The sequence below is a fragment of the Diospyros lotus genome, chromosome 2 (genome assembly GCF_014633365.1).
Source record: "Diospyros lotus cultivar Yz01 chromosome 2, ASM1463336v1, whole genome shotgun sequence".
Taxonomy (NCBI): domain Eukaryota; kingdom Viridiplantae; phylum Streptophyta; class Magnoliopsida; order Ericales; family Ebenaceae; genus Diospyros; species Diospyros lotus.
The window spans coordinates 4,223,508-4,246,268 of NC_068339.1; the positions used below are offsets into that span (position 1 = coordinate 4,223,508).

Sequence of the window (22,761 nt, forward strand, 5' to 3'; positions counted from 1 at the left end):
AATTATTAATTTCTTAATAAACTTTAGAATAGATTAATGTGTTATTAATTCTATAATATTCTTAAATTTGAATAATTAATAATTATTTGATGTATTAATTATTAATTTTTTATTAAAAGATTCATTTTAAATTTAAATAGAGTCGTTTTAAAATTTTAAATACATTAACTTAATAAATCAACATTAACACATAACAGTGTACTAGCTCATCTCGGGACATTAACAAAAATATGTGCTAAAGCTAATTAAAGCTAATTAGCATATAATTATAATCAATCTTAAAGTATTAAATATAAATAAAAATAATTTTTAAAATTAAATTAAATTAAAATTTGATAAAAAAAAATTCATAATAGACCTTTTTTACATACACGTGAATTACCAAATTACAGTTACATAAATCCCAATAATAAATATGTAAAAGGAGATTGATAAACCCAAAATCTTTTTTAACATGACAAATGGCCTATTTTGCCTAATATAAAATCTCCTTGTGTAAAATTTTTTTTTTTTTAATTAAATTTATTCATTCTATGGAAGCAATAATCTTAATATTTGATGTAAATTTGTTGGCTTTGCATGCGAGTTCCAATTCAATTAGCCCAACTTTAATTGTGTTAAATTAATATTAATTTAAATTTATAAAAAATTAAAAACATTTATATTTTATACTTATGATGTATTAGATGGATGGATAAGCTGTGCTATCCATATATAAATAAAAAATAAATAAATTTAATAAGAATAATTTAAAAAATTTAAAGACAAAATATTAAGCAAAATAAATATGAGAGACACTTTTTTATTTTTTATTTTATTCTGAAGGGCATTTAATTTATTTGTCCCTTTATATATATATATATCTATTTGTTAATAAATAGATACACAAAAAATCTCAATCTGAAATCTGATAACTTTAAAATTTTAATTATAATATTTTCATATAAAAGAATTTTTAATACTTTATTTTGTTTGTTGCCATAATTAATTAATTCAATTGCCTGAAACTAGAGAGGGGATTAATCTCGAAGGACGCTGCCAATTCCCACGGAATTCCATTAGGACGTCATTGTGACTTACCGCAATTACCCTCCATTCTTGTTTCCACAAATATCGTCACCAGTAGAGGGCCTGCTGTAAAATAGAGGAAATACAGGGGCAAAGTTGTAAGTCGACAAGTATATATGGCCCCGCGGGCCTCTTCGAAGGACTAAAGTAGAAGAGTTTCCGTTATCCATTTCGTGCCCCCCTCTCGCTCGCTCTCTCCCTCCCTCCATCGCTATCTGTCTCTAAATCTATTTCTCGCTTCGTTTCAAAAATTAGGGTTTTTGATAAATCGTCTTTGCAAGGAGCCAAATCGACCGAAATGATTTCCGATTCAGTCACCAACGCCGTGATTCCGATGGCCGCCTCGAACTCCAAGGATCTTGCCAAGAAGAAGCGGGTGAGTTCCAATCGTCTCCTTGTTGGCATTCTACATTTTTTTTTTTTTGGCTTTTGAATCGATCTGGTAGAAATGATGTTTTGTGGTCCTTTGGGGATTTCAGGTGAACAGGTCTGCCAAATTGAAGCAGTGCAAGCTCGATGCTCGTCGTGAGCAGTGGCTTTCCCAGGGTACGTGAACGATCTCTTGTCTATTTCTGATATTTTCGTAGTTCGTCGTGATGATTTGTGTCTGATATTGAGTGGATGGTATTGTACGTAGTGAAGAGCAAGGGATGTCAAGGGCAATGCGCGGCGGCAATTGATGCACGGAATGAGAGCGAGTCGTCAATGGAGAATTTAGGGGTAAAGCCGAGAGGGGAAAGTAATAAGGGATCCGGTCACCGTTACAGTGACTCAGATTCGCCTTCCAATAGTCCGACTAGCTGCATGGTGGGTAGCACCGGGTCGGGATCGAATTTCAGGGGGAGTAGTGGCGGTAGTAGTAGCAGTAGCAGTGGTTGGAGTTGCTCCGGCAGCATAACTGGAGAAGATGAAGAGAGGGATGATGGGTGTTTGGATGACTGGGAGGCGGTTGCCGATGCTTTGGCAGCCGATGATGATAAGGAAGAGGAAGAAAAATCGCCTCCGGGGCGTGAAATTATGACCCCAGTGACTCATGGGCCGGGTTCAGGAATTGGTATACCAAAGACAGATGATGTGGTGAAAGTGCAGAGGGCTCCGCCAACTTGCAGGGCGTGGAAGCCTGATGATGCTTTTCGTCCACAGAGTCTGCCAAATTTGTCAAAGCAGCTTAGTTTCCCTATGAATTCAGGCCGACGTTATGGCGGTGCTTGGGGTTGTAATAGTGCTATCTCTGCGCCATCTGCGTGTCCCATATGCTGTGAAGATTTTGATTTCACGGACTCAAATTTTCTCCCTTGTTCATGTGGGTTCAGGGTCTGCCTTTTCTGCCACAAGAGAATTCTTGAGGAGGATGGACGATGTCCGGGCTGCAGGAAGCAGTATGACCATGGCATGGCTGAGGGAGAGGCAACTTTGGATGGAGGCAACATGGCTTTCCGGTTGGCTCGTTCTTTTAGCATGATCACAAGGTCTTAGAAAGAGTTTCTTTTTCCCCATATATATATTGGGTCTGTCTTTTTCATATGTCTTCACTATTTTCTCTCTATTAGACTGATTTTCATGGTAGTAGATGTGGGTATAGGGATGTGGTTTTGAAACACTCCTGAAATTAGACTGATTGTCCTATGAGTTCGTTCAACAAATATGTGGCTTATGAGCTGATGTAGACTGATCTTGTTGCTATGTGAATATATAAGGTGGTATAGTAATCGAAGACACCCAAGTTTGAATAGAATACATCTTTGTTTTACCTTGCTAAGTTGATATATTATATTTGTTATGATAAAAGAAGATATAATACATATTGGCATTTGGATGGTTTGCACTGGTTTTATAGGGGGAACCAGCTGATCAGCTGCCCAAAAAGTCAATTCACTGCATTTTTTTTTTTTTAAATCAAAGCCTATTTGTTGATTTTTGGAAGTTTTTCAGCTTGCCCCTGTGCATTGCGGGTCACACTAACTCTGAACTCAGACTGATTTGTTTCAATGTCAACATTTTATGATTTATTTGGCACCCGCTCCTTGATTATATCTGCCTATGGACCCATCAATGCTATTCCACAGGAAAAATGTCGATCTCGTGTTCTCCACTTTTGTAAAGCCCTGATGTTTAAATGAATAGCTTGGAGTAATTAATTGATCGCAAGGAAAAATGTGACAATTTATGCATTGCAATTAGATAATTTCCACAGGATAGGGAGGGTATGAAGGGTGAAGAAGACAATGGGAAAATTATAAAACAAATTGAGATTAGGTAAAAATATATATTGTTGCTTCTAGTATGTTGCGAAATGTGTATTAGATATAATGAGAATCAATTTCCTAATAGCTGCAGCTCTCAATTGCATTCCAATTCTATGGTGCATGATATGCAGATTTAGGCTTGTTATCAGAGTAGGCCAATATGATAAAGGAGCTTCACTTCTGAGTTTTGAGCTTGAGCTTATGCTTATGCATGTGTGTATGTCTGTCGAGGAATGCTTCTGATTATTTGAAAAAGGGAGGCTTCCAGATGCGTTCTGTATAGGACACCTTTACAAATAAATCCTATTTATGGCTTGCAGTTAGGCAGGTGCAGTTAATCTTATGAATTAAGCATCGAACTTGAACTGCAAATGTGTTATATGCAACTAAGTTCAGGTATAATTAGAAGAGCTGCAGCAGATTGGAAATGGATCTTTTCCACGGTTAAGGAAATCTGTTTAATTTTCCTAATCAAGGAAGGCTGACAAAGTTCAATGGACAATTACTGATAACATTGCGCATATATTCGGGGACAAGGGCATTGTGCTTTAAATACCTAAAATACTAGTTGCATCCATTGGAAATGGAATTGAATGGTTTAATGGTTTGTCCATCGATTTAAAGCACCACATTAATTTACCACTTGAAATTATTCTTTTAGTTAATAACGACCAAATTTTTGCAATGGCGGGATAACATATGATTGAGCTAAAACATATTTGATCAGAAGAAGTGAGTTATGTTGGATTCCATCAGAAGAAGAAAGAATATGGATCACATCTTCCTTGTGAAGTAATAGGATCTGTCTGAAAATCATAGTGAACAGGTTTGAATATGTGAATTGGAAGAACGAATCAGGTCAGTACCACGAAAATGGTGATGGTAGAAGAAGATTGTTTGATTGAATTGTGATACTATGACATGAAGACAGATTGTAATTGCTAGTGTAGAATATTTACCTTTACTTCCATACATTTAAAGAGCACCTTGTATTTTACTGAGCAAAAAAAAGAAAGACCACCTTGTGTTGGCTGTGTAGTGCCACTTAGATGTAGAGAAACCCTCGGGTTGTTATTTTCATGACTTTTTTGTTCTCCTCGTGGGAAGGTAATAAGGCAGAATGTTTCTTGTCGATTTCTTCTGTAGGCTGTTGTGGGCGATTGCTAAAATCTTGGCAAAGGTTATTCACTTATCAACTCTTATTAATAACAGCATTCAGTATTTGTAGGTAAATGCTAGAGGTTAAGCTGAAGGCAAGTATCTAAAATCAGGCATCATCTTGCCTGGAGTCGACAAATTAAAAAATGGATGATCCTATTGTTTGTGTGATGATATACAGAATACTGAGAAAAAGAGAGACTGGAAGGGAAAACTTATTCAATTCAATTAAGCTAGGGTTACAAGCATTTGTACTAAAACAGAATTAACTGCTATGTACAAGTTACCAAGGCTAGATGCAATGTACAACTAATGCATACAGCACCTAATACAATAAAACTAGTATAAATCCTCAACAGTTTGAAGAGGTACTTGGATGTTGGTTTTTCTGATGTTTTTGAAACTCAAATATATTCCTAGAAGTGGAATTGGATTAGGGAAGCTTTGAGCAAAGTTATGGCGACATTGGAGTGACATAATTTAGAAGTGCTTGGTTTTGCTTCAGTTTGAACTCACATAACTTATTGCCCATTCTTTTTGAGAAGAAAGTAAGAAACAAGGCACTCTTTTGAAATTATAGGTGAACCTCACATGTTACCTCTTCAACTATTCTACTTGTGATTGTGTGTACGTTATGCAGGCACTTATGCATTTACAAGGATGGGTCAGGACAAAGGTTGCCTGTCTCATCTGGCTCTGGTTTGCCGGCGATTAAATATACGAGATTGACCAGCCAGTTGTTTTTTTTATTTTTATTTTTATTTTTTTGTTATTTTATATTGAAGCCGTCTGTGCGAGTCACCTTCTTCTAGGTTCAGATGAATATAGGCTGGCTGTACTTGTGATGGTTGGAAAACAACATGACCCAATCTATTACTTCTTTCTGGATGAGTCAGAAAAATGACAAAAAGCTGTTTCCCTCTCATTTGCTGAAGTGGTAATATATTCTGTGAGAAAGACAAAGGTTTGCATGCATAATGGCTCAGAGCATCTTATTATTTTCATATGAATTTTTTAAGTTAAAAGGGAGAGTAAAATCTGGATTTTAGCTCTCTCTGATAATCCAGATCATTTTTAAACAAAATGCCTCTATCCTGGATTAAGGTTCTTTTGGTATGTTCACAAAATCTCTAAGGCGAGATTGCTTCCTATGTTGGTCAGGGAGCTTATTCCACCACATGGAAAATGTTGACTCGGCCAAAAAGACATCACTGCCACGTTTGAACCATTTAGACATATTGTTCTCTAAATGCAGAATCTCCTCTTTCATGTCTGCAAATGGCCTATTGCCGCTCTTCAAATCCTCCACCGTAGCCCAAAAGCAGGATTCTGAGCTAGATCCTTGTGGCATTCTTTCGGCGTGTTCAAGCCACCTTTGGGTGTATCTATAACGCTTTGGCCTAGCATTGATCAAGTATGGTCCAGTGTCTTCATTTTTCAAGTGTCGATAGTAGTTGGCAATGTCTAGCGGCTCTACCAACCGCCTGTACTCGGTTCCCAACTCTATCCACTCTTTCTGGCACTCGAATCCATCTGGAAGTTCATGCCTTTTCAGCATTTCAATGATCTCATCCCACATGCCTGCTAGCTCCAACCTATTCACATTGGCAAGGAAGTCCCGGCTGTCGTTCTGAAGTTTGAAGGCATCATAATAACCAACTCCACGAGCTTCACGTTGGTAATATTCTCGGATGCTTTTCAGTCTTTCTTCAATCTTGTCTTTGTTAGAATTTATCTTCTCTTGGTTCTTCTGCTTTTGTGCCTGTAATTCTCCAGCAGCACGAAGACACAACCTGGCTCTTGTGCTCTGAAATTCAAGACACTTGAATTAGGAAGGATTTCCCATCAAATAGACGTGTTTCTGTAAGAGTAAGAAAGCATTCTATTTTTCAATGGCAATATGGAAAATGAAATTGAGGGTGATTGGATTGAAACTCACCAGACCAAGATCATTCAAGGCTGTGCCAATTGTTGCTGTCTCACCCTGAGGGCTGCCATTGGAAGACAGAGGAAGCACTCTGAGATTATCCAGGTAAACCACATTTTGCATTTCTAAGCTTTCTTGCAACTCATCTGCATAGCCCAGATGCTCCTTTAAACTTTTATAAGCAACCTGTCCACCTTCTGCCATGCAGGTCAACTGAGAACTATAGAACAACAGTTGCAGCACTGCATCCGGGTTCTTCACGACCACCAGTTTTCCGTTGCCGGTGCAAAAGATACAGGTACCAAAAGGCCTGTAAGGGCTAAGTTCAACGAAACCCGTGACGGTTTCAAGCAATGAATTTGTGCAGCCCATTGTTTTGCAAGCAGCGTGGCTTGCAACAGACGATGCACTCCTCATCACCATCATGAAGAAGAAAGTCCAGGCTTCCGTTGACATTGCGGCGGAATCATGCCCCAACGATGCAGATTTTGGGTTGAAAAACTGGAGCATCGGCTGCAATTGTTGTCCCACAGATGAAAGCGGGGCCAGCATCAACCGAGGAACAATGTCATACCTCATGATGAAATGTATGAAGCAATCATCCCAGTTCTCCCTTCTGAGTGCGTGTGGAAAAATCCAATCACCAACTAGTGGAGACCCGAAAGTTACACACACAGGTCGAATTTGGCTGCTGCTGTTTGGCCTCAGGTACTGCTCTAAGAACCAAAGGGTTGCAAGAATGGCCACTGGACCACCGGACGAATGCCCTGTGAATACTATATGCTTCCCCTCTCGTGCTGCTTTCTTGACCTGGAAATAATAGAGAATAGATTCAAGAAGAATGACTGCATCTTTCAGATTTGACAGATAAAAAAGGATTACTACAAAGATGCTTTCTTTTATTTTTTCCCCTTTCTTCTCATATTTGGTATTGAGTTATAATGATATCACGGAAGAGAGAATGAGTGTCAAAACTAAAATTTATAATGCTGTGCTTGATATGTTGTTTTCTCTCCTATATGTTCATTTATCACTATTTCTGGGTTACTTAAAAACGCATTCCAAGCAAATGAAACTTGGTATCTTACAATCCTTAATCCTTTATTTTTATGTACAAGATGCTTATTTTTCTTTCTTATGATTATTGATTTTTAAGACAGGGCAGGCAAGCCTTGTAGTAGATGATAAAGGAAAATTTGTTAAATTAGATTGTCACTGGTTTAAGTTGTACGTTGGAAATCGACTTCTTCCACCCACCCTACTCCAAAAAAATAAAAATAAAATAAAATTGCACGTAAGAACAACTACCTACCTCCAACCCCTGCTTGATTAATGTTTGTGTTTGATCTCAGCTGAGCTGACAAGCATATGGACATGAAAGATGCAATGAAGGAGAAAAGAAAAAAAGTTTCCATAACGATCCTTGGTCAGAATTGTTCCGAGTTTTCTCGTGATTTAAAACCAAACAAACTTCTGATCTCCTTTTTTTTTCATTTCCATGATTCATGGTTTCAATTCAATTTTGTATTGACAGAATCTGATTGATGAGCAGAAACCATGCAAAACAGCTAGAGATAGAATTCCTCACCTCGTTTTCAAACGACGAAGTTCTGAGAATGGCTTGGAATCTAGCCAGAAACGCTCGGTTCACCACAGCCACTTCCCCGGTGCCAATGCTCCGGAGAGAAGGAAACAGCCCGAGATCGTCCTCCGGACCCGTTTCCCCGAAAGACTTGCCGCTGAACCAATCTTCCGCAGTCCACGAACCTGAAAAGCTGAAAATCGCTTCCGATGACCCGCGGCTTTTCTCGCAGAGATATGGCTTTCCGGAAGCGGTTTTGTGAGCTTTTAGATCAAGAGAGCAGGCTTTCTTGATAAGCTCTTCTCTCACCCCTATTCTCTCTCCGAGCCTCCCTCCCAACATCTTCGCTTTCCTCTGGTTTTCTAGGGCAACAAGCGATCTCCAAAGTCTATCTCTCTCGCTCGCTCGCTCGCTCGGCTTCTTCTTGTAGAGCCAGCTAGAGTGCAATTTTGTTCACCCCCTTTAACGGGGGTTTCTTCGTCATTACGCACTGTTGACAGGGAGTCTGCTTGACTGTTGTGGGAAAGCGATTAGAGCCCTACTCGCACGGTGAGTACAAATTAGTTTAATAGATATTTTTGAAGAGGTATGCTACTTGTACGCACAAAAGTGACGCACAACGAGAAATTGCGGTAATTTAGATTTGAAAATATCGCGAAATTATGAAAGAGACCCATGTTGCTTTTTGCTTGAAATTGGGTCACTTATACTCTTGTCTCTCTCACTCTCACCCACCTGCACTCTCTCTCTTTTATCTCTCTCTCTCTCTCTCTGTCTCACCTGCCACAAGAACTCACCCTCCCAGAAGACCTGCCTCATCTTCCATTGCGCCTGCTCCCTTCATCTTCTACCGCGCCAGCGATAAGTGTATGTATGTATCTCTCTCTCTCTCTCTCTCTCTCTCTCACTGAAGCCCGAACCCGCATGAACCCACCATCCCAGAAATCGAAACCCTCACTGGCTTCATCTTCTACTGTATAAATTGTTAAGTCTTTTTTTAGCTTAAAGTTGATTTATGTACTGACTTATCATTAAAATTTTAATTATGTTTTTATATTATTTATGATAAAATTGATAACTTAAGGAAATGCTTGGGATAAACCTATGTTTCTATATTATTTATGGTATTATTCTACCAAACAAATTTCTATAATCATGTTGCTTTTACACGGGTGGAATGCTTGGGATACTTATTATAAAATAATCTATTATATTTCATTTTTCATAGAATAATAACAATCTTATTACAAAATATAAAATTAATTACATTACATAAAATTTATTTTTTCAAGTACTAAATTTATACGCCCAAATAACACAATTTAATTGATAATATCTAACTACTAAATTTATATACTCAAATAACAAATTTTGATCAAATGTAACAGAAAAGGAATGAAAATGAAAAGGAATGCGTCAACCTGAGAGGGAGGAGACAGAAGTGAGGAAGAAATGAAAAGGAGTAACAGAAAAGGAATGCGTCAACGGGGAGGAGAGAGACAAGTGAGGAAGAAGCAATTAATTGGAGTGGCAATCCCATGTAATTTGAGTGGCAATTTCAGGGTATTTCTGTCATTTCTCGCTGTGCGTCAAATTGTGCGTCACTTTTGTGCGTACAAGTAGCATAACTCATTTTTGAATGTATAATTATTGATTTCTAATAACAGAGTCTCTTCTATATGCTTTCCTTCTTCGTTCTTCCATCTTGAATCAGATTCAAACCAGGCGAAACTGTTCTCTCTCTCTCTCTCTTTCCCACACAGTTTTCTTTCGCAAACTTCCGTAAGATCACCGGCCCTCAGATTATGGGTCTCCGCGTAATCTTCTCTCTCCATGCGTTGATTATGGTTTCGGGCATTTTCAGGTTTTTAATTTTGCAGGAATCAATTTCATAGAACGTTGTTTCTGCAAACGATTGATCAGAGTTCATGCACATGTATGCATCTTAGAAGTTGTTATGCCTGGAGGCGGCCACAATGGCCGCATGGAAGCGCCCTAAGGCCGCTTCCTCCTCCCCCACGCGGCCAGGGAAGGCGGACTCCACACCCCCCCCCCCCCCCCCCCCCCCCAAGTCTCTCGGGGGTATTCTCGCCCCGAGAGACCTCTCGTGGGCGTACCTCACACTCCCGAGGGAGGTCACTCGGGGTGCTTAATGCGCGCGTTGTGCACGTGCTCATGTACCTGCATTTTCACACCAATAACTTCGTAAGACTTGGTCAAAATCACCTTCGATATACTCGTCGAGAAAAATGGGTCACACGACACATGAATGCCCCTTTTATCGCTATAAATAAGGGGTATTTTCCCCCATTCGGGATATAACATCTCACTCTCGTACTTACTTTTTGTCTTCAAGTATTTCACTTCTACGATGGACTAACTTAAGCATCGAAGGGTCTATACGGAGATTCTCACCCACGCCCCTAATCGATTTTCTTTCCAGCAGGTCAACCATCGCTGCCGTGACCCCCGAGAGACTCATTCATCGCTCTCAAACTAGCTAAGGGACTCACACATCGCTGCCGTGACCCTCGAGAGACTCATCCATCGCTGTCATGACCCTCCGGGAGACTCATCCATCGCTGTCACTCCACCCCGAGAGACTCACCCATCTCTTCCGATAATTACTCATCGTTTGGACAATCCACACGTCACCCATGGCCTGAAGGAGTCATCTATCCCCCGAGTGAGTCATCCATCGCTCAGATACACCACACGAGAGTCATCCATCACTCGGATTAGCCACACGTGGGTCATCCATCGACAGTTTCCCCTTTTACAAATTTATTGTTGTAACCGTGTAACAACAATTGGCACCGTCTGTAGGAAACGCAAACAAAAAGCTACAGAACTATTCCCTCACTATGGCTCAAACCCGAAGTAATCGCCAGACCCTCTCCTGTGATGCCCAATCATCTCGACAAGAGACTCTCGCTCGAGTGGAAGATCAACATCAATCTACCCATGAGGGCCCGCTACCCCTCATCCATGGGGGCCATCCGCCTCTCACCCATGAGGGACATCCCCCCCCCCCACCCATGGGGGTCAGTCGTCCCTCACCCATCAATCCCCTCGTGAGGGTCACCCATCATTCACTCACCAGCAACCGCCCCTTCCAGAGCCCTCTCACCCATTAAGGGTCCAACTTCAAGTGCTGCCTCTCACAGCCTCACATGTTCTCTCGGGACCCTACTTAGGTATGCCGATCCCATCCGTCATTCGTTAGGCTGAGTATGAGGCCCTATGACAGCAACATGCCGAAGGAATACAAGCTCTTTGGGAAATGGCTGGTATTTTGCAAAGTTTGGTCCCTCACGGGTCAATCCCAGCCGCATTGAGAAAGTTTATACCAGAAACAGTTCCGTCCCATAAGGCTCGTCAGGAGGTACCAGGGAACGGTTCATATCGAGAAGCGAGCCCTGAAACTCACGCTGAACTTGTCCCTACTAGAAACAATCAACCAAGATCTCCTTTAAGAGGAGCACATAGCCAAACTTCTCCCCATCAAGGAAATCATGGAGGAACTGATCGTCGAAAGACAGAAAGACAAAGCCCATAAAGATGAAGATATTATGAAACAGTAGCCAGCACTCCTATGGAAAGAGGTTGGGATTCTAAACCCGCAACCAAGCAAAATGATGGGCCTGATGACAACCCTACTGCATTTAGTGCACGGGAGGCAGCCAATATGAAAAAGATGATTGAGCGGGTGCTACAACAGAATAAGCTATTACCCACTTCCGAGGAACAATCTGGAGGAAAACTACCATTCGTGGCAGAAGTAATGGAAAAACCCTTGCCGAGAAAGTTCAAGATGCCTCAAATAAATCATTATTCAGGCAGGGACGACCCTTATGATCACGTGCAAAATTATGAATCTTTAATGATGTTTCATGAATAGGACGACGAGATAATGTGCAGGGCATTTCCATTAACCCTGACTGGGCACGCTCGGGCCTGGTTTAACGGCTTACCCGAAGCATCCATCTCTTCATTCGGCCAACTAAAAACGGAGTTTATTAAAGCATTCATTATTAACAGTCAGAGAAAAAATATGCGACATATATGCTTAGCATTCGACAAGGGAATAAAGAAACCCTACGCCACTACGTGGATAGATTTCGGAACGCCACACTTGAGATCTATAATTTACTGATTGAAATGGCAGTATCTGCTATGTTCCAAGGGACACGACTAACTTCCTTCCAAGAATCCCTATCTCTAGACCCGCCAAAATCCTTGGCAGATTTGTTCGTCAGGGCCAATAAATATATACACCATACAGAAGTAATGAGGACTGTGGCAATGGATGAAGACGGGGAGCAAAAAAGAAAGGAGCGAGATATTGAAAAAGACCTTAATTGGCAACAAGAGAGGACCCGAAGACTGGATGATGTCAGGCCCCAGTTCAATCACTATACCTGGCTCACCCAATCTCGATCTACCATATTGGCAGCTATAGAAGGATCAAGCCTAATCAGACTTCCAAAAAAGGTGGATCGACCTATAGGAAAGAATCATGATGAGTACTGTCAATACCATAGGACTCGTGGCCATTCCACTGATCAATGTAGGGAGTTGAAAAATCAAATTGAGATGCTTATCCAAGAAGGGCACTTACAAAGATATGTACGAGAAGAAGATGAAAACAACAGGGAGCCACAAAGAATGGGAGAAAGGCCTGAAACACAGGAAATACATAATCCAAGACAGCAAGAGAGAGGAAATGACTACAGACAAAATCTCCCTCTAGATAATGAACCAACACATCAGGTTATACATGTCATTTCGGGCGGCGAAACCTTAGCTGGTGATAGCTCATCTTCCCGAAAAGCCTATGCTTGTTTGGCCTACCAGGTCAATTCGGTAATGGAGGCTAGAGAAAATAAAGAGCCCATTATGTTCACACCTGTCAACAGAAGAGATATAATCATTCCACATGATGACCCGATGGTAATCTCAGCTGTCATTGCAAAGTACCCAATTGAGAGAATTTTAGTAGACAGTGGTAGCTCAGTTAACCTCATTTATTGGAATTGCTTCGAGCAAATGCACATTTCACAATATCGATTGAAAAATATCTCTTCCCCTTTATATAGTTTCACCGGGGAGCCTGTCTCGGTGGCTGGTTCAATTCATTTGCCAGTCACATTGGGCTCTAATCCTCAAAAAACAACACGTCAGGCATGCTTTATGGTGGTTAAATCCTCATCAACTACATACAATCTAATTTTTGGTCGTCCCTTGCTCAACGACATAAGAGTCGTAGTCTCTTCCTGCTATCTGTTGATGAAATTTCCTACACCCCAAGGAGTGGGACAAATCCGAGGGGATCAACGGAAGGCCCGCACGTGCTATGTTGCATCTACAAAAGGGAAATAGAGTGAAGAGATTTTATCGATTGCCAAGCAAACTATGCAAGATTAAGTTGTATTATTCCCTCTATTTGAATCGTAATAATGTGAGTCTAAAATGGTATTGTGGACGTAGGCATATTTGGCTGAACCACATCAAAATGTTTATACTCACTTCTGCGAATAAATTATCATTATGGCGTCCACTATTAACCACTAGATTCCATCAAGGTTCATTTTCAAACGAAGACCCATTGCCTCGCGCATGGCCCGGCAATTGAGAAAGTTAAATGCCCGTTGCCTTGCTTATAGCTCGACAACGAGGGAGATAACAAGCCCATTGTCCCACGCGTAGTCCGACAATAGAGGAAAAATAAGACGTTGTCGCTCATAGCCCGGCAACGAAGTGAAAGCTAAAAGCTCGTTGCCCTGCTTATCGCTCGGCAAAGAGGGAGATAACAAGCCCATTGTCCCACCCGTAGTCTGACAATAGGGGAAAAATAAGACATTGTCCCGCACATAGCCTGACAATGGGGTGAAAATAAAATTACTGTCCTGCAAAAAGTCCGACATAAATGAGCCATAATATTTGTTGCCCCGTGAGCCACCTATACCATTTCGCCTGGTGACCTAAGGCCCATTACCTTATCACTAGCCCGACAACGAGGTAAACACAGAAAGACCTGTTATCTCGCTAACAGTCCAACCACAAAGTGCAAAATAACAAGTCTGTTGCCCTGCTCATACCCCGGCAATAAGAAAATACCAAAACTAATTGCGGACGTAAGCGTTATACCGAACCGCGAAAATTAAAGATGTACATTCTTTCTAATTGCGAACGTAGGCATTATGCCAAACCACAAAAAAAAAATATTTATGCTATTTAATTGCGTACGTAGGCATCATGTCGAATTGCAAAAATAAAATATTGCAAACTTAGACACTACGCTCACAATACCAGCGAGCATGTACACCTGAAGCTAGAGAGTTGCGCCATTGTAACAAAAAGGCTCATTGCCCCGCTCACAACCTGGCGATAAGGAGGCAAGAACATCCCATTGCCTCGCAAGCAGCCTGACAATGAGAAGACATGAAATCGTTATCCTGCAATACATCGAGAGAGCATAATTCCAATGTGTAACATCCCGTTCGAGCGATAGGACGGACCGGAACAACTTACCCTGATGGGCCTACACGAACTTTCCAGGGGGGTCACCCATCCCTGGATTACCCCAGGTCAAGCACGCTTAACTTGAGAGTTCTTTGCCAACATTCAGCCCAAAAGGTATCCAGCTGGTGTTGTTTCCTTTCTTACACTATCCTCGATATATACTAACTTCTCTGGGCTCTCGGGATATTACATTCTCCCCCCCTTAAGCACATGACGTCCTCGTCGTGCGACCTTACAACTGGTCCCAGACCTTCTCCCCTTGGGGGCTGCCATCCTAGAAGCCTGCCAGAAGCCGCTCCTTGTACAGGCCCTCAAGCCCCGGCGCCACTCCCCGCCCTCATCGGACCGCCTTCGCCAAGGGTCGGCTCTGATACCACCTGTAACATCCCGTTCGAGCGATAGGAAGGACCGAAACAACTTACCCTGATGGGCTTACACGAACTTCCCAGAGGGGTCACCTATCCCTGGATTACCCCAGGTCAAGCACGCTTAACTTAAGAGTTCTTTGCCAACATTCAGCCCAAAAGGTATCCAGCTGGTGTTGTTTCCTTTCTTACACTATCCTCGATATATACTAACTTCTCTGGGCTCTCGGGGTATTACACAATGGCCCCGCAAATGACTTACATTGCTTCGCCTGGCGTCCGAATGGTACAATAACTGTTTCCCTACAAGAAGAGATGTCATATTCATCATTTTTCAAGTAATCTGACAAACCAAAAAATGGAGTGACAATCATCACGAACACCTTTGGATTCAGAGAAAATTCCCCAATACGCCAATTCGTCTCTCGGCAACATGTAGATACATATGCGAGCCAGTAATGATATGGTTACTCTTGACTTGATTTGAAGATCTTTCCGAGCCCCCATCACCTCGAGAGCTGGGAGCGTATGAAGAAATTGTGTTTATACTCCTAGAAGATGAAGAACTGAATGCATAGACCACAGTTGCAAGGGCAGGAGCTTCAGCACATCATTTGAAGACTCTGCCACATCTACTTGAAGCCATCGCGCTTATGAGGAGTTGAAATATGAAAATACCAAAGCCACAAATAACACAGAAGAATTGTTGAAATAATGGCTAAATGAGAACCTCAAGCCTTCTTTTTTAAGGGCACATAGGGAGCAGAATGCCAAAGACAGCTATGAAAGACGTGAAGGAGAAGATTGCTACAAAATAAAGAAGGAAAAATGACCTCTTAAAAATAGGGCAGTGTTGCAGGCAAAATGCTCTTCCTTCTGGAAGACCCGACAGAAAGAGCAGGGAACAATTGTTATGCCTGGAAGCGGCCACAATGGCGGCATGGAAGCGGCCTAAGGCCACTTCCCCCTCCTCCATGCTGCCACGCGGCATCGTGGCCAGGGAATGAGGACTCTTCCCCCTTTACCACGCGGCAGCGTGGCTAAAGAAATTAAGAGGGGGGCTCCTCCCACCCCCGAGAGACCTCTCTCGGGGGTACCTCACACCCCCGAGGGAGGTCACTCTGGGGTGCCTAATGCGCGCCCTGTGCACGCGCTTATGTGCCTGCACCCTCGCGCCAATAACTTCGCAAGACTTGGTCAAAATCACCTTCGATATACTCGCCGAGAAAAATGGGTCACACGACACATGGATGCCCCTTTCATAGCTATAAATAAGAGGTATTTTCCCCCATTCGGGATGCAACCTCTCACTCTCGTACTTACTTTTTGTCTTCAACCATTTCACTTCTACGAGGGACTAACTTAAGCATCAAAGGGTCCATGCGGGAATTCTCACCCGCGCCCTTAATCGATTTTCTTTCCAGCAGGTCACTCATCGCTGCCGTGACCCCCGAGAGACTCATCCATCGCTCTCAAACTAGCCAAGGGACTCACCCATCGCTACTGTGACCCCCGAGAGACTCATCCATCGCTGTCGTGACCCTCTGGGAGACTCATCTATCGCTGTCACTCCATCCCAGGAGACTTACCCATATCTCCCAATAATTACTCATCATTTAGACAATCCACACGTCACTCATGGTCTGAAGGAGTCATCCATCTCCCGAGTGAGTCATCCATCGATCAGATACACCACACGAGAATCATCCATTGCTCGAATTAGCCACACGTGAGTCATCTATCAATAATTTTTTCTTTTACAAATTTATTATTGTAACCGTGTAACAACAGAAGTAATACACGGACACAGCAATTGCGTTCACTTAATTGCTTAAATTACATGTTTGATCTTTTGTCAACCATTCTTTCTATCATATACTATCCATTTAAGAGTACGTACTTGTGCCCATTGAGTTCTATGAATAGCTCGGGTACTGTCACTAAACTAAAACGAGTTGGAAATCACCAATCGTACCTTATTTTGTCTGTGGTTAAGGTATACGTTATTGGGTAAATTTTCAGAGATGGTGTTATGCTTCAAATTCTCTTATCTCAGTGGTTGATTCACCTTTGTGGTATCATATCGTATCTTTTGTGGTATCATATCATATGTTATGTATTATACTACTTAATAGTGGCCCGCATAAATAGATTTGTGTTAATTCTGACATAAACAAAGAGACTAAAAATGTTTTTTTTTTTTTGTGTGTTTTGTCATGCATGAACAAATCTTGAGAAAAGGTAATAATGAATAATTCATCTGGAAATTGGGTGCGTAAATGGCGAGCTAACCTCCATTATGATTAACCTATTTATTTATTGGGTGGGAAGTGGGAATGAGTGAACAGTGAGGTAGTTAGTATGGAGGAGTGAATTGAGAAACCAACCAAGCAGGGCCCAAGTGATGGCTAGATGGAATGGAATTGAATAGAATAGAATAATGGTGCCTGCCTTTGGAAGCTGTTGTACTAATTTCTGGCACCCACCATCTCATCCATTCATATTTCCTACTTCTTCTGTGCTTTATGCTTCATTTCGCTTATTTTATATATCAGCCACAGTAGCATTTTTTACACGAGAGAATGTGTTTTATATAGAATTATTTTTATATTTATATTTTGATATTTAGCTTGCATTTTAAGAAAATGGTATATGCTCTTATATTCATACAAGACTACAAGTGTGTGTGTTTTATATATTTATTGAGAAACTGTTTTACATAAAAAGTATTTTATGCCAAATATATTGTATTTTTATATTTACATAAAATATTCCAGATTGTAAAAAGAGCAAAAATCTAGAAAATCTGAAAATGCCTTGTGTGTGTATAAACTTGATTTTTAAGTTTTTGGTCTGAAAATTAAAAATACTACAAATTTTTACATAATTTACCCTTTTTTTTTTCCTTAATTCAAAGTTTGTTATATTAAAGCAAACGAAATAAAGACTATATTTCTTAATAGTCTAACGATCTCCTTATATATTAACCCAAATTAATTCTTTTTTCCTAATTTATTTCTCCTTAATTCAAAGTTTATTATATTTATTTTTATTTTAAATAAAATTAATTAGAATCTATTTACATTCTTATTTACAGACAAATAAAATAACCTTAAACTCCTTAAGCTCGCCCTATATGATGTTTCGTCCCCATCCAAAAATAGGACTTGACTTATAAACTGCCAAGCCAAAGTTGAGTTGACCCAATTTATTTAACATAAAAAAATTTAATCCAACCCAATTTGTTTAACATTTTTAATTGCAATGTGAAAAATTTCTAATTCCACCCAATCTATTTAACATCTCTAAAAATATTAGGCAAGTTAGATAATTATATGTTCAATTACAAATGAGAAAGATTTTCATTATAACGGAAATAGTACATATTTTATAACGAAGTATTATCAATTAAATATATTAGATGTGATATTCTTAGAGTATCTGTTGTATAATAACTTACGAATCATACTATATGTACATCATTTTTGTACATCTTGGGCTACACAAGGGGTATTATGACCAAAATATCATGCGTCTCTCCATGCACCTCACGCGCCTCTATGCGTCTCATAAGGAATATTTTTGTCATTGGTACACTTTTGTGTAGTTTAAGATATACACAAAGTTATACCAATAACATTATTCATAACTTTAATTGAAAACAAATATGACCCAATCTATTATTTCTTTCAGGATGAGCAGTCAGAAAAATGACAAAAAGCTGTTTCCCTGTCATTTGCTGAAGTGGTAATATATTCTGTGAGAAAGACAAAGGTTTGCATACATAATGGCTCAGAGCATCTTATTATTTTCATATGAATTTTTTAAGTTAAAAGGGAGAGTAAAATCTGGATTTTAGCTCTCTCTGATAATCCAGATCATTTTTAAACAAAATGCCTCTATCCTGGATTAAGGTTCTTTCATATTTTCACAAAATCTTTAAGCCAAGATTGCCCCCTATGTTGGTCTGGGAGCGTTTTCCACCACATGGAAAATGTTGAGTTGGCCAAAAAGACATCACTGCCAATCTTCTCACCTTTGACCCATTCAGACATATTGTTCTCTAAATGCAGAATCTCCCCTTTCACGTCTGCAAATGGCCTATTGCCGCTCTTCAAATCCTCCACCGTAGCCCAAAAGCAGGATTCTGAGCTAGATCCTTGTGGCATTCTTTCAGCGTGTTCAAGCCACCTTTGGGTGTATCTATAACGCTTTGGCCTAGCATTGATCAAGTATGGTCCAGTGTCTTCATTTTTCAAGTGTCGATAGTAGTTGGCAATGTCTAGCGGCTCTACCAACCGCCTGTACTCAGTTCCCAACTCTATCCACACTTTCTGGCACTCGAATCCATCTGGAAGTTCACGCCTTTTCAGCATTTCAATTATCTCATCCCACATGCCTGCCAGCTCCAACCTCGTCACATTGGCAGAGAAGTCCTGGGTGTCGTCCTGAAGTTTGAAGGCATCATAATAACCAACTCCACGAACTTCACAACATCTTGATTGGTAATCTCGGATGTCTTTCAGTTTTCTTTTAATGTCGTCTTTGTTAGGATTTTTCTTCTCTTGGTTCTTCTGCTTTTGTGCCTGTAATTCTCCAGCAGCACGAAGACACAACCTGGCTCTTGTGCTCTGAAATTCAAGACACTTGAATTAGGAAGGATTTCCCATCAAATAGACGTGTTCTGTAACAGTAAGAAAGCATTATATTTTTCAATGGCAATATGGAAAATGAAATTGAGGGTGATTGGATTGAAACTCACTAGACCAAGATCGTTCAAGGCTGTGCCAATTGTTGCTGTCTCACCCTGAGGGCTGCCATTGGAAGACAGAGGAAGCTCTCTGAGATGATTGTTATCCAGGTAAACCACATTTTGCATTTCTAAGCTTTCTTGCAACTCAGCTGCATAGCCCAGATGCTCATTTAAACTTTTATCCAGATGCTCCTTTAAAGTGTCATAAGCAACCTGCCCACCTTCTTCCATGCAGGTCAACTGAGAACTATAGAACAATAGTTGCAGCACTGCATCCGGGTTCTTCACGACCACCAGTTTTCCGTCGCCGGTGCAAAAGATACAGGTACCAAATGGCCTGTAAGGGCTAAGTTCAACGAAACCCGTTACGGTTTCAAGCAATGAATTTGTGCAGCCCATTGTTTTGCAAGCAGCGTGGCTTGCAACAGACGATGCACTCCTCATCACCATCATGAAGAATTCCGTCGACATTGCAGCGGAATCATGCCCAAACAATGGCGGTTTTGGATTGAAAGACTGGAGCATCGGCTGCAATTGTTGTCCCAAAGATGAAAGAGGGGCCAGCATCAACCGAGGAACAATGTCATACCTCATGATGAAATGTATGAAGAAATCATCCCAGTTCTCCCTTCTGAGTGCGTGTGGAAAAATCCAATTACCAACTAGTGGAGACCCGAAAGTTACACACACAGGTCGATTTTGGCTGCTGCTGTTTGGCCTCGGGTACTGCTCTAAGAACCAAAGGGTTGCAAGAATAGCCACTGGACCACCGGACGAATGCCCTGTGAATACTATATGCTTCCCCTCTCGTGCTGCTTTGTTGACCTGGAAATAATTGAAAATGGATTCAAGAAGAATGACTGCATCTTTTAGATTTGACAGATAAAAGGATTACTACAAAGATGCCTTCTTTTATTTTTCCCCCTTTCTTCTCATATTTGGTATTGAGTTATAAGGAAATCACGGAAGAGAGAATGAGTGTCAAAACTAAAATTTATAATGCTGTGCTTGACATGTTGCTTTCTCTTCTATATGTTCATTTATCACTATTTCTGGGTTACTTAAAAACGCATTCCAAGCAAATGAAACTTGGTATCTTACAATCCTTAATCCTTTATTTTTATGTACAAGATGCTTATTTTTCTTTCTTATGATTATTGATTTTTAAGACAGGGCAGGCAAGCCTTGTAGTAGATGGTAAAGGAAAATTTGTTAAATTAGATTGTCACAGGTTTAAGTTGTACGTTGGAAATCGACTTCTTCTCCCCACCCTACTCCAAAAAAAATTAAAAAAATTAAAAAAATTGCACGTAAGAACAACTACCTACCTCCAACCCCTGCTTGATTAATGTCTGTGTTTGATCTCAGCTGACAAACATATGGACATGAAAGATGCAATGAAGGAGAAAAGAAAAAAAGTTTCCATAACGATCCTTGGTCAGAATTGTTCCGAGTTTTCTCGTGATTTAAAACCAAACAAACTTCTATCTCCTATTTTTTCATTTCCATGTTTCATGGTTTCAATTCAATTTTGTATTGACAGAATCTGATTGATGAGCAGAAACCATGCAAAACAGCTAGAGATAGAATTCCTCACCTTTTTTTCCAACGACGAAGTTCTGAGAATGGCTTGGAATCTAGCCAGAAACGCTCGGTTCACCACAGCCACTTCCCCGGTGCCAATGCTCCGGAGAGAAGGAAACAGCCCGAGATCGTCCTCCGGACCCGTTCCCCCGAAAGACTTGCCGCTGAACCAATCTTCCGCAGTCCACGAACCTGAAAAGCTGAAAATCGCTTCCGATGACCCGCGGCTTTTCTCGCAGAGATATGGCTTTCCGGAAGCGGTTTTGTGAGCTTTTAGATCAAGAGAGCAGGCTTTCTTGATAAGCTCTTCTCTCACCCCTATTGTCTCTCCGAGCCTCCCTCCCACCATCCTCGCTTTCCTCTGGTTTTCTGGGGCAACAAGCGATCTCCAAAGTCTCTCTCTCTGTCTCTCTCTCTCTCGCTCGCTCGTCTTCTTCTTGTAGAGCTGGTCTTGGCGCTGTGCGGTGGGATCCATCGGGGGGTTTCTTCGTCATTACGCAGCCGTTGACTGGGAGTCTGCTTGACTCTTGTGGGAAAGCGATTGGAGCCCAACTCGCACGGTGAGTACGAATTAGTTTAATAGATATTTTTGAATGTATAATTATTGATTTCTAATAACAGAGTCTCTTCTATATGCTTTCCTTCTTCGTTCTTCCATCTTGAATCAGATTCAAACCAGGCGAAACTGTTCTCTCTCTCTCTCTCTCTTTCCCACACAGTTTTCTTTCGCAAACTTCCGTAAGATCACCGGCCCTCAGATTATGGGTCTCCGCGTAATCTTCTCTCTCCATGCGTTGATTATGGTTTTGGGCATTTTCAGGTTTTTAATTTTGCAGGAATCAATTTACCCAACGAAATTGGGACATTAGGTGAAAAGATTTGTTGAGATTTTTTTATTATTAATAATATATTTTTTATTTTATTATTTTATTAAATAAAAAATAAAATTCAATTAACTATAAAATATAATAATCTTAATTTTTAACTAAAATATAATATCTTAGAGATACAAAAAAAAGTCAAAATAATTTCCTACAATAAATAAAAAAATAAAATTATTTTTTCTTAAACTCTCAAAAGGTTAGTATGAGTAAAAAATTATATATTTCTAATTCTTCTATAGAAAAAAATAAAATAAAATATTAAATTGATAACATTAAAAAGACAAACTTCATCAATAATGAGTAACTTTTTATTCTACAAATAAGTGTTAAATTATGTTCATTGTTATGTAAAATTAATTTTTCTTGCATTTTGAGATGTGAAATTGTTGATTAAATTTTCATAATCAAGTTTATCTAATAAATCATGTTTAATAGATAATATACCTAATCCATTTAATCTTCTCGTAGCAACTTTTTAGGTGGATGACGGCGTCAAAGCTGTTGACGAAATTGTGTTGTGCGACTGCACTCCGCGCAAGAGAGAGAGAATGGGGAATAGGAAAAAATTGAGAAAGGAAAGTGGATTTTGTGAGATATTGGAATTATGGGATTTGAGAATAACAGCCAATAAAGGTAAAAAAAAAAATGAAGAAGGGAAGTTTAAAAGAT

The 22,761-nt window shown here is 40.3% G+C and overlaps 2 protein-coding genes across 6 annotated transcripts; one reads left to right on the forward strand and one right to left on the reverse strand.

Moving 5' to 3' along the window:
* Positions 1-1,224: 1,224 nt before the first annotated feature.
* Positions 1,225-2,782, forward strand: LOC127794959 (uncharacterized). Of its 2 annotated transcripts, none has more exons than XM_052326300.1 (3): positions 1,225-1,444; positions 1,548-1,614; positions 1,706-2,782. In XM_052326300.1, exons 1-3 carry the CDS (start codon positions 1,367-1,369, stop codon positions 2,542-2,544), a joined length of 984 nt encoding a protein of 327 aa, XP_052182260.1. In that variant the 5' UTR covers positions 1,225-1,366; the 3' UTR covers positions 2,545-2,782. The 2 variants fall into 2 exon arrangements, with proteins under 2 accessions (XP_052182260.1, XP_052182262.1); XM_052326302.1 differs by having other exon boundaries at positions 1,375-1,444; positions 1,711-2,782.
* A 2,587-nt stretch (positions 2,783-5,369) lies between these two features.
* LOC127794957 (protein EDS1L-like) lies at positions 5,370-21,698 on the reverse strand. 4 transcript variants are annotated; one of them, XM_052326296.1, is made up of 4 exons: positions 21,222-21,698; positions 19,634-20,449; positions 19,063-19,502; positions 5,377-5,845 (listed from the first exon to the last, which is right to left on the reverse strand). In XM_052326296.1, exons 1-4 carry the CDS (start codon positions 21,681-21,683, stop codon positions 5,572-5,574), a joined length of 1,992 nt encoding a protein of 663 aa, XP_052182256.1. In that variant the 5' UTR covers positions 21,684-21,698; the 3' UTR covers positions 5,377-5,571. The 4 variants fall into 4 exon arrangements, with proteins under 4 accessions (XP_052182258.1, XP_052182256.1, XP_052182259.1 ...); XM_052326298.1 differs by lacking the exon at positions 19,063-19,502 and having other exon boundaries at positions 5,370-6,279; XM_052326299.1 differs by lacking the exons at positions 19,063-19,502; positions 19,634-20,449; positions 21,222-21,698 and adding exons at positions 6,412-7,209; positions 7,988-8,469 and having other exon boundaries at positions 5,377-6,279.
* Between the last annotated feature and the right edge of the window lie 1,063 nt (positions 21,699-22,761).

Coding starts and splice junctions, on each gene's coding strand:
- LOC127794959 (XM_052326300.1), top strand. CDS start 1,367: ATGATTTCCGATTCAGTCACCAACGCCGTGATTCCGATGGCCGCCTCG. Junction 1,445..1,547: donor ATCTTGCCAAGAAGAAGCGG/GTGAGTTCCAAT, acceptor TGGGGATTTCAG/GTGAACAGGTCTGCCAAATT. Junction 1,615..1,705: donor TGAGCAGTGGCTTTCCCAGG/GTACGTGAACGA, acceptor TATTGTACGTAG/TGAAGAGCAAGGGATGTCAA.
- LOC127794957 (XM_052326296.1), bottom strand. CDS start 21,683: ATGGATCCCACCGCACAGCGCCAAGACCAGCTCTACAAGAAGAAGACG. Junction 20,450..21,221: donor CTTCGTCGTTGGAAAAAAAG/GTGAGGAATTCT, acceptor AATTATTTCCAG/GTCAACAAAGCAGCACGAGA. Junction 5,846..19,062: donor CGTTATAGATACACCCAAAG/GTGGCTTGAACA, acceptor ATACACCCAAAG/GTGGCTTGAACACGCCGAAA.